Below are 11,529 nucleotides of genomic sequence, written 5' to 3'. Positions count from 1 at the left end.
TTGCTCTCAGATAGACAAACCATTATATAAGTTAAATCGACATAGAACAAACGGGAAAATAAATTTGTGGATGTAGTGCTTTTTTCATATTATAACAAACGTTTTAAAATATTTATTTACAAATAATTTAAAATACTTTAAAGAAACGTGTTTGAAATTTTTTGCCCTCCTTAGACGTCACATATTTCACGCAGTTTTGAGGTAAGACGTCAATCTTCACAGGCTGGTTGAAACAATAATGAGTGGCCCAACGACAAAATAATGATTTAATCTTAATAACCCGTAAATTAGCAATCGTGACAGCATTTATATCTTGGAAAGCTTCTTTCACAGATCAACAAACATTTCAACTAACAATTTATATAAACACAAGAACCAAAACTAATTTAAAATAGCCAAGACACGACTTTCACATTATTTATTAAATTAAAAAAACATTAATCATAAAAAGTGTTTGTTTTTGAAGTATCGTTTTATTATATAAGGAAAACAGGAACTAATCTTTACAATATTAACTTACTGGAAATATTGTTATACTCAGCTAATCAACAAATGATAATCAATATCGGTCGGATGAGCCAATGGTTCCATATAATAATGATAGATTTAGAGATGCAAAGTTCATTTAGCGGGCACCCCTAGTATTCTACACAATCATGCATGTATTTCTGGGAGAATTTTATCGTATTATTGTAAGATGATAAGAGCAACACAGTGCTCGCTGCCAAAAGGCTGAATTATGGAACGTCGTAGATGCTTTCATAAAACAGCAGTTTCACACTGTATCAAAGCTAGATAACCTTGAAATTATGCCATGTATATGTGTACACGATTAATTTCTGCACATCTCCTTTGTACACAGCAACTCTATGCTCGGCTCCTTTGTAATCGGCTGCTACATACAACAAACGACTTTTATAGAAGAAGAAGAATCTTTAGTTTGCAAATTAACCCTCATAAAAGAGTCATGTACAAGCATTCATGATATATACAATTACATGTATGCATAAGTAAATACTAATTACATAGCAATATGACGTGACTGCAAGTATTTCTTTTCTTTCATTATTAATGGTTACCATTGATTATATATTTAATTTACAAGTTATTTACCTTTTGAGAGATTCTACATTCAAATATATAATATTAAGAAATATTTTGTGTATGTATTACACTGGCAATCTCGGGAGAGACATTGTCAGTATCTATTACATAGTATACTTTAAATTCTCTTCCATACACTGGTCTTTGTAGTACATTAAATTTTACTAATCTAAGCTATATGATTTTGATTTATTGCAATAGTAATATGGCACAAAATATTGACATTATACAAATGTTACTTCTACATATACTATCTTTATATACACGGCTACAATACAACTACTATATACACAGACTGCTTTATACACGACTGCTTTGTACACGACTTTTGTGGGCACGGCTACTATATACAAGGCTACTTTACGGTTACTATACACACGGTTACTTTACACACGGCTGCTATGTACACAGCTCCTATGTACACGGCTACTTTACACACGGCTGCTATGTACACATTTTTTTATACATTGCTGCTATGTAAACGGCTGCTATGTACACGGCTGAGGTCATCAGACTTCAGATTTAAGAATATGCCGTTAAAATAATACACTTTTTTATTGTATATTTTTTCCATTTATTTCAGTCCTTGGCCTTTCAAAGAAAACAGACGCTGGATGTGCACAAGATCTCCAAAGTGACGCACAGTTTCAAACTTGTGTGATGGGATATAGCATGTTTATCACTAATGCAGTTGAAAAGATGGACCCTAATGACCCGAACGCCATGATGAACTTAATGTGCAGGTAACAAATTAACATTTATCGTTATATCTTATATGAACGGTATGTAATAGAAAGAGCATCGAAACCACCGCGCATATCCAGTAACGCAGGAGTGTGCAGGAGTGTGCAAATAACGTAAAAAACGCCGGATATGTGCAACGCTATTGTCAAAACGAATAACACAGTAAGTAAACGAACCAAAATATTTCATTTAAATTAAATTAACTGAAATGAATTAGCGCATATGGCTGCTAGGACATTATACTTCAACAAGCATTACATTTTTTTTTTCACTTTTGTGTTTTGTCAAACAAATATGTACATTTAACACATTTAAATCTTTCTTTTTTCATATTCTGTATACCTAAGACATCTTTCAAACTACAAGTGCCGTGTAACAATAAAAGGAAGCTAGTAAATTAAGATTTAGCTACTTTTAATGAGATAACCGCCGTTGCTTCAGTGCTTCATTCACGAATTCGGCGTTACATCGTAAAATGGTATCAATTATGTTTTATCTGCTATATTAGGTGTAATATGACACGAATAGATTGGAAAAGTCTCAGATATACCTAATATAAAAAAAATCATAAAGTAATATGAACGTTATTTTTTATATTTTTCGCTATTGTAAGATTATCAAATTTTGGTGTAAAATTGTTAAGTCTGTAAATTTTATTCTAAACAAATTGTACAATTTAGCAGTGCAAGATAGTTTATATGAATTGGACATGTCGAGTAAAAACGATTCTAGATGATTATGGATTTTCTGATATATTTGTAAATAGTTATAATTGTTTATCTTTAAAACATTTCCAAGTTGTATTTAAAACTAGAATGATTGATTGTTTTAGACAAGAATGGTTTGGAGCAGTTAGCAGAAATAGTATCCTGGATGAATACACACATTTTAAAAACATATTTTACATATGAAAAATATTTAGACATAGTACCCTATAATTTAAGGTTTTCATCACCAGGTTACGTATTTCTACTCACTCTCTTCGCATTCATACCGGAAGATTCGGGGAAAATAGAATACCTAGACATGAACCATTTTGTCAAAACTGTAACTTACATGACATAGAAGATATTTACAACTTTGTTTGTATATGACCTTGTTATCAAAATATTAGGGTAAAGTATGTCAATGATAATATCTATAAAAGACCATCTGTATTCAAGTTTTATGAATTGTTAAATAGCAAGGATAAGAAAGAATTATGTAATTTAGCAATGTTCCTAAAAGAAGCTTTAAAACATAGAAATGAAATAAATAAGGTAGCACAATAATGTTGTTGTATTTTATGGAGTCCGTTACACTATGTTTTTCAACTATTATACTAAGATGTATTGTAATATACTTTTACTCTCCTGTCTGTTCTATATAGATCAGTTTATATGAAAATGCTTCGTAATGCTTTAATCATGAGCAGAATATTTAGTTGTTAAATATGTGTTGAAGATAATGTACTAATTACAAGTCTGAATAAAGATATGTTCTGTTATTGCATTTAAAGATATCAATGTGTTATTTGCGCATTCCTGCGTTACTTGATATACAAGATGGAAACGCGAAGGTATCTGACGAATTAAATTGTACGAGTGTTTTGATGCTCTTTTTCTTTTGAATCATAGGCAAAATAAATCAAAGGTCTGCATGCTCTGTGGTATTTTCTGATCTTTCCTGTATAAGTTTATTTTTATATACTATTATTTTTCTTACGCAGCGACTGCGTTTAACAGTTTGTGATTGATACATATGTAATTTTGCATGCTTAGTGTTGCATCAAAAATCATTTTTCATTTTTTTATTACAGTCACACTTTATCCTTGCATATCGTGGCAACTTCCTTAAAAAAGACGCTTCAAAAAAATCTTGCCTCGAAAAGGATTTTAACCTTAGGCCTCTCACACCCTAAACAAGCGCGCACCTTTGCACTACAGTGAAGTAATACATATGTAGCGTGAATAAAAACAAATATATTGTAATTCTAAAATTGAGAGTTTTCATTTCGTATTTATAATCCTTATTAAATTCGAGGTATTTTGTTCACGATAAACCTGTTGTTAAACACTGATAAAATAATTTAGCGAAAATCTTCTCGCCAAAACAGTCCGACATGTATATATTGCGACGGACGCGCCGTCAGGCGCGTTCAGAGCTAAGTCATCTACACATGGGATTTCGTCTGCTACAATCGCGCAAAGTGTCCTCAACCGAATAACAGCCCATGAAATAGTACATGAATTTGATCCTTTAAAACTCACATACTTTGTCGGGATATCTTAAAATCTTCCATATTTAGCCTTTTCAATTTCAAATTAAGTTATCCAAGTTAAAATACGAACGTATTTGATTGATAAAAACGTTGTAGTCCCGTAGTATTATTGCGCAATATGCAAATTACTGCCGAAACGATTTACAGCTGTCGAAAAAATAGGACAGCAAATTATACTATAATAAAGGTGTAAGCTCTGAGTTCCAAGAAATTATTAGTAGAAAATGAATATTTCTACATTATACAAAACATTATTATTAAAAATCAAAAGTAATTGGTGACTCTAGAATAACCCGCGCATTAATAAAAGAAGAACTATTTTCGTGACTCATACCGCAGGTTTAGCTGAATATTCAGCAGTTATTAATAAATTATATACAATATAAGGGTTAGTATAAATATCTATTTTTGAAAATGCATGTAACAAGAGTTTTTTCAACACTTTTCTACCATGTAGTCTTTCGTGGTAATCTTTATTGAAGGAAGTTATAATATCAGTTCTACTTCCGATTCTTGTGGTTTGTTTACATATTTTTCTAGGTCACGACATGAGTTAACATTCGCTATTCTAAAAATAGATTCTGCTTCACCTGCAGGCGATTAGGGAGTACACATTATACATGTAATAAACCAGCGGATACTTATTTTGCTTACATGCAATACTTACAATTGTAAGAAGCAAGCAAGTTGAAAATGGAATTTAGTGTGAAATTGAAAAGGACAGCTTAAGTGGCATTTAAATTAAAATAAAAACGATGTGCTCTGGCCTCTACATCTTCACCTTGTAAATAAAAAATTCTAAAGAATACACTTTTAATTGCTGATGGTTTTAACCAAAAATATTTTTAATGAGACATATCCAATAGAAATAAAAATACAAATGACTTATATTTACTATGATATAACACGAAACAATTCTAAATAACATTCTCACATGTATAATGTATTATGTTTGAAGTTAATTTGCATGGTTTTATTTTAGAAATATTTCGTTGACAGTTTTTTTTTCTATTTACATATCATTCCTTGGAATAAATCGATAAGGACACTGATTTACAAGTTTGACCAGAGTTTTTAGGCATAAATTTCATTGTGTATAAGTAGAAAATCTGAATTATATCAGATTGGGACACATAAAATATATTGCTCTACAAATCTCGAACTTGTATGGAACAAAATTTTCTCTGTTACATCGTTTGTGTTTTTTTTTTTTTTGTTTTTTTTTTCTAAAAAAGGCCTTAATGTCTCTCCGGTTGCATGTCCGTCGCATTCAGTGCTGCAGCACTTTGATTCCATTACTCGACAGTCAGATTTATTTGTGTACTACGCTCTGGAGTATTCGGTAATCGACATAGCTAAAAATAGCATTTTCATTGATTAAGCTTTACGGAAATAGTCGAAAATTTTTCATTGGGTATAAAAGATATTCATCCGCGAAATTTGTGATTGTAACCTCATATTTCTATTGACTAATTTAAACTTTTAATGCACTGTAATTCGTTCAATGCCTACATTAAAATTATTCTTTCTTTTAAACTGCTGGTTTTTAAGCAGTTTTGAGTGAGAACTACTTTGCGTTGTTAGGTCTGTGAGGAAATTTTGTGTTAGACCGTGGATGTTAGCTATGTATTTACTGATCTTGCGATCAGAAAATACAAAAACACGTTCCCTACCGACACAATATTAAAGCCCTGGAAAAGAACCAATGTACGAGAATCTGAATATGACTTTTTTGTTGGTATCTCACTCCTTGTCTTCACAATAAGCAAACCCAAGGAAAAAAATGCCAATCAACCATTCTATCCCCGTCAGACAGCGTGGCTACGCCCCCGCGTACTTAACAGATAGCGTCTTGTTTCGGTGCTTTTTCTGTTATTAAGACAATTTTTAACAATCATTTTCTTTAATCATGTATGAACATTATGTATATTACATGTTAAAAGGGGGAGGGATATTCCGAATTTATACAAGGTAATGATATTTACTTTAAAAGACAATTTGTATTTTATAGCACTGAAGGGAAGCAGAAAATTGCATGTCTATTAACGGCCGTTGACACATGTCCGGACCTGATGACAACCGGAAATTATGCAACCATGCTTCAAAGTCTACAAACAGTGAAACAAATGGGTGGTGTCGAAGGAATGTGCAGAATTATACAAGGTGGAGTAATTATTAAATATGTTTAATATGTAAGAAATTATAAAATAGCCTGTTAAAAAATTTATATACATGTATTAATTTAAAGCATTATATCATGTAACATAGAGCTACATTGTGTTATGCCATGAAAGATATAATGTTGGAAATGATTTATGTCCGAGAGAAATATCGTCAACTAAACACTTTTATACTACGTAAGATTCCAAGAATTTGATTCATTAAAATTAAAGAGTAAGAGATCAATACACAAGAAGGGTGTAATCGGCCTGCAAAGTGAATAATGCTCACGATGACCGATTATCGCCTTCTGGCCCATCTATATGACGTGTATTAATGTCTTAAATACACTTGATAGATCTAGAATATATATATATATATATATATTTCTGTCTTTGAAATTCCTGTTTCTGTACACTAGATTTACAGTAACTTCTACAGAGTTGTTTCCTTTTCATGGTTACAAAGTAGAGTGAAGTTTGTAATTCAAAATTTGCATGTCTTCCTCTCGAAACAGAAAGGTTTTTCTTTTCAGAATAAAAGTACGGATAAATGATTCACATCCCCTGGTGGACTAACAAACCACTAGCTAGTAGGTATTTGGTTATTCGAATATCCAACTACCAACAACCTACCAAATAGACGGTCATTTTGTCAACTTTGAAGTTTTTTTTTCAGGTCCTTGTGCAGCTATTCAAGAGTGTGTGACCGCACAAAGCTTAAAATTACAGGAAGGACTTGCAACACCATCAAACCCCCCTACACCATTTAGTCTATTCCAATCATATGCCGGTTATATTTGCGGGTAAGAAAAATATTCACTGTAAATTATAGACATGTATAAGCAGGTAATGTGCGCGTATCACCAAACAAAAAGAGATAGAATTATGTATTAGTCGACATATTTTATGACAAGATCGGTCACTTTTAGTAATATGTAATCGTCTTGTAATATATAAAGATAAAGAAAATGGGAATTTCAAAGTTATTACAAAATCCGTTGAAATATTTAAAATTACTTTGGAGTATAGAGAAATCATAGTGAACAATTTTCAGCATTGATCAAAGTTTCTTATCATGAAACATTTCGTTTGTTTCGTTTATAAATGTATTTCATATAATTTACAGAAGAAAAAAACAGGTTTGGTCCAAACCTACATCCACCAGACACTACCTACTCATTAAGTCATCAAAACACATTTAACTTCCCGGACACACCGGTCTTTCCATTACATACAAATTTAACTTCACGGACATAGTCGTCTTTTTATCACAGAAATTTAACTTCCCGGACATGTTGGTTATTCTATCACATAACAAAATAATCATTACGCACATAACAAAATTAGCTTCCTGGACATATTTGTCATTCTATCACATAACAAACTTAACTTCAAAGGTAAAAAAATCACATGTAGTTCTATTTCACGGTCACATAAATTAAACAATCACATAACAATTTTGTTTCCCGGAAGCAAAGGTCAGACAATCACATCGCTTAATCAATATGTCAAATAATGACATAACAAATTCAATTGCATGATGACATAGGTGAAACAATCACATATTAAACTAAACCACCAAGAAAAAAAAAACATTTTTATAATTTACCTTATTTACGAAAATCACGTTAATTTTCTTGTCTCTTACGTGAAATAAAATATTTATTTTTATGATTATTTACAGACCCCTGAAGAATATTTTCGAATGTTTGAAGAACGCAGATGAACAATGTTCTATTTACGAGGCTGAAGTTAGGGGCATGTTGGAGAAGGCAGGAGAGCAGCTGTCATCTGAATCAACATGGCCAACATACGACCAGACGAAGATGTTTGCCTTACAAGAATGTCCAATGTTACCTACAGGTAGCGCTTTTAAATTTATACATAATTTAATGTTCAAATAATTTTCAAATCAAGTTAATTTGAAATTTACAACACTATCGAAAATCTTGAAAAAATGATGTTAAGTTAATGATAACGAAGTCTCAATGACTTTTTACTCACATTGTCTTGATCATTAAAATTATAATATTACCTTTATCATTACATTGACATTTCTGTTGATGACATTTACAAGCATTTCACTTTTTTGTTTAGATTTCTCAACTAACAAGTGCGTCATGGATAATCTGAAGACGGACAATTTTGTCATGTGTTTTCAAAATGTATCAATGACCTATCCTACACATAACAACAAAGTCAGCTGCGAGTAAGTTCACTATTTAAATTTTATATCTATATAATTATACTAAAATCATGTTAACATCATAAATATAGGTGTTCAAATTCAGCACTTATGATAGTGATGCACATTTCAGCACTTATGTTAGTGACGCACCTTTCAGCACTTATGATAGTGGCACACATTGCAGCATTTATGTTAGTGTCGCACATTTCAGCACTTATGATAGTGACACACATTTCAGCACTTATGAAAGTGTTGCACATTGCAGCACTTATGATAGTGATGCACATTTCAGCACTTATGTTAGTGACGCCCCTTTCAGCACCCATGATAGTGATGCAAATTGCAGCACTTATGATAGTGATGCACATTTCAGCACTTATGTTAGTGACGCACCTTTCAGCACCCATGATAGTGATGCGCATTGCAGCACTTATGAAAGTGATGCACATTGCAGCACTTATGAAAGTGATGCACATTGCAGCACTTATGATAGTGATGCACATTGCAGCACTTATGATAGTGATGCATATTTCAGCACTTATGATAGTGTCGCACATTTCAGCACTTATGATAGTGACGCACATTTCAGCACTTATGATAGTGACGCACATTTCAGCACTTATGATAGTGACGCATATTTCAGCACTTATGATAGTGACGCACATTTCAGCACTTATGATAGTGACGCACATTTCAGCACTTATGATAGTGACGCACATTTCAGCACTTATGATAGTGATGCACATTTCAGCACTTATGATAGTGACACACATTTCAGCACTTATGATAGTGTGCACATTTCAGCACTTATGATAGTGTGGCATATTTCAGCACTTATGATAGTGATGCATATTTCAGCACTTATATAGTGTAGCACATTTCAGCACTTATGATAGTGTCGCACATTTCAACACTTATAATAGTGTCGCACATTTCAGCACTTATGATAGTGTTGCACATTTCAGCACTTATGATAGTGTCGCACATTTCAGCACTGATGATAGTGTGGCATATTTAAGCACTTACGATAGTGTCGCACCTTTCAGCACTTATGATAGTGTCGCACATTTCAGCACTTATGATAGTGTGGCACATTTCAGCACTTATGATAGTGTCGCACATTTCAGCACTTATGGTAGTATGTCATATTGCAGCACTTATGATAGTGTCGCACATTTCAGCACTTATATAGTGTGGCATATTTCAACACATATGTTAGTGACACACATTTCAGCACTTATGATAGTGTCGCACATTTCAGCACTTATGATAGTGTGGCATATTTCAGCACTTATGATAGTGAGGCACATTTCAGCACTTATGATAGTGTGGCACATGTCAGCACTTATGATAGATGAGGCGATATTTCAGCACTTAATTGATAGTGTCGCACATTTCAGCACCTTATGGGTTAGTGAACACACATTTCAGCACTTATGATAGTGACACACAATTTCAGCACTTATGATAGTAAGGCACATTTGCAGCACTTATGAATTGTGTCGCATATTTCAAGCACTTATGATAATGTCGCATATTTTCAGCACTTATGATAGTGTTGCAAAATTTCAGCACTTATGAAAGTGATGCATATTTCAGCACTTATGATAGTGTGGCATATTGCAGCACTTATGATAGTGTGGCATCTTTCAGCACTTATGATAGTGTTGCATATTGTAGCAATTATGATAGTGAGGCACATTTCAGCACTGATTTGATAGTGTCGCGCATTTCATCACTTATGATAGTGTCGCACATTTCGGCACGTATGACTAGTGTCGCACCTTTCAGCACTTATGATAGTGTTGCAAAATTTTTCAAAACTTATGATAGTGTGGCATATTTCAGCACTTCTGATAGTGTCGCACCTTTCAGCACTTATGATAGTGTCGCACATTTCATGACTTATGAATAAAGTGGCATACTTCAAGCACTTATGATAGTGTCGCATATTTCAGCACTTATGGTAGTTATGGCATATTGAAGCACTTATGATAGTGTCGCCACATTTTTAGCACTTGATATTAGTGTGGCATCTTTCAGAACACTTATGATAGTGCTTACATATTGTAGCAATTATGATAGTGAGGCACATTTCAGCACTGATGATAGTGTCGCGCATTTCATCACTTATGATAGTGTCGCACATTTCGGCACGTATGACAGTGTCGCACCTTTCAGCACTTATGATAGTGTTGCAAATTTCAAAACTTATGATAGTGTGGCATATTTCAGCACTTCTGATAGTGTCGCACATTTCAGCACTGATGATAGTGTCGCACATTTCAGCACTTATGATAAAGTGGCATACTTCAGCACTTATGATAGTGTCGCATATTTCAGCACTTATGGTAGTATGGCATATTTGAAGCACTTATGATAGTGTCGCGAGCATTTCAGCACTTATGATATTTTGGCATATTTCAGCACTTATATAGTGAGGCACATTTCAGCACTTATGATAGTGTGGCATATTTCAGCACTTATGATAGTGTTGCACATTTCAGCACTTATGATATTTTGGATATTTCCATTATATGTGGGCACTTTTCGCATTATGATTTTGGGGGCATTTTTCAGCACTTATGATATTTTTACCATTTCAGCACTTATATTTTTTGGGGCATGTTTCGCATTATATAGTGAAGCACATTTCAGCACTTATGATAGTGTGGCATATTTCATCACTTATGATAGTGAGGCCTATTTCAGCACTTATATAGTGAGGCATATTTCAGCACTTATGATAGTGTGGCATATTTCAGCACTTATATAGTGAGGCACATTTCAGCATTTATATAGTGAGGCATATTTCAGCACTTATGATAGTGAGGCATATGTCAGCACTTATATAGTGAGGCATTTTTAAGCACTTATTATAATGTCGCACCTTTCAGCACTTATGATATTGAGGCATATTTCAGCACTGATGATAGTGTCGCAACATTTTCAGCACTTTATGATAGTGTGGCATATTTAAGCATTTACGGATATAGTGCTGTCGCACCCTTTCAGCACTTATGATAGTGTCGCACATTTCAGCACTTATGATAGTGTGGCATATTTGCACT

General features: G+C 33.2%; 1 protein-coding gene across 1 annotated transcript; it reads left to right on the top strand.

Annotated features, from left to right (window-relative positions):
- Positions 1 to 1,687: 1,687 nt before the first annotated feature.
- LOC132734201 (uncharacterized) lies at positions 1,688 to 8,007 on the top strand (the record flags this gene model as incomplete). Its single annotated transcript, XM_060720894.1, is given in 4 exon segments — positions 1,688 to 1,847; positions 6,120 to 6,271; positions 6,947 to 7,073; positions 7,955 to 8,007. Coding segments are annotated over 4 exon segments (492 nt in total), but the record flags the coding sequence as incomplete, so codon positions are not given.
- Between the last annotated feature and the right edge of the window lie 3,522 nt (positions 8,008 to 11,529).

The sequence above is a fragment of the Ruditapes philippinarum genome, unplaced genomic scaffold (assembly GCF_026571515.1).
Source record: "Ruditapes philippinarum isolate M1 unplaced genomic scaffold, ASM2657151v2 ctg15396_1_1_1_1, whole genome shotgun sequence".
In the NCBI taxonomy this organism is placed as follows: Eukaryota; Metazoa; Mollusca; class Bivalvia; order Venerida; family Veneridae; genus Ruditapes; species Ruditapes philippinarum.
Note: the sequence above shows the minus strand (reverse complement) of the source record. Positions and strands in the feature narration are given on the sequence as shown.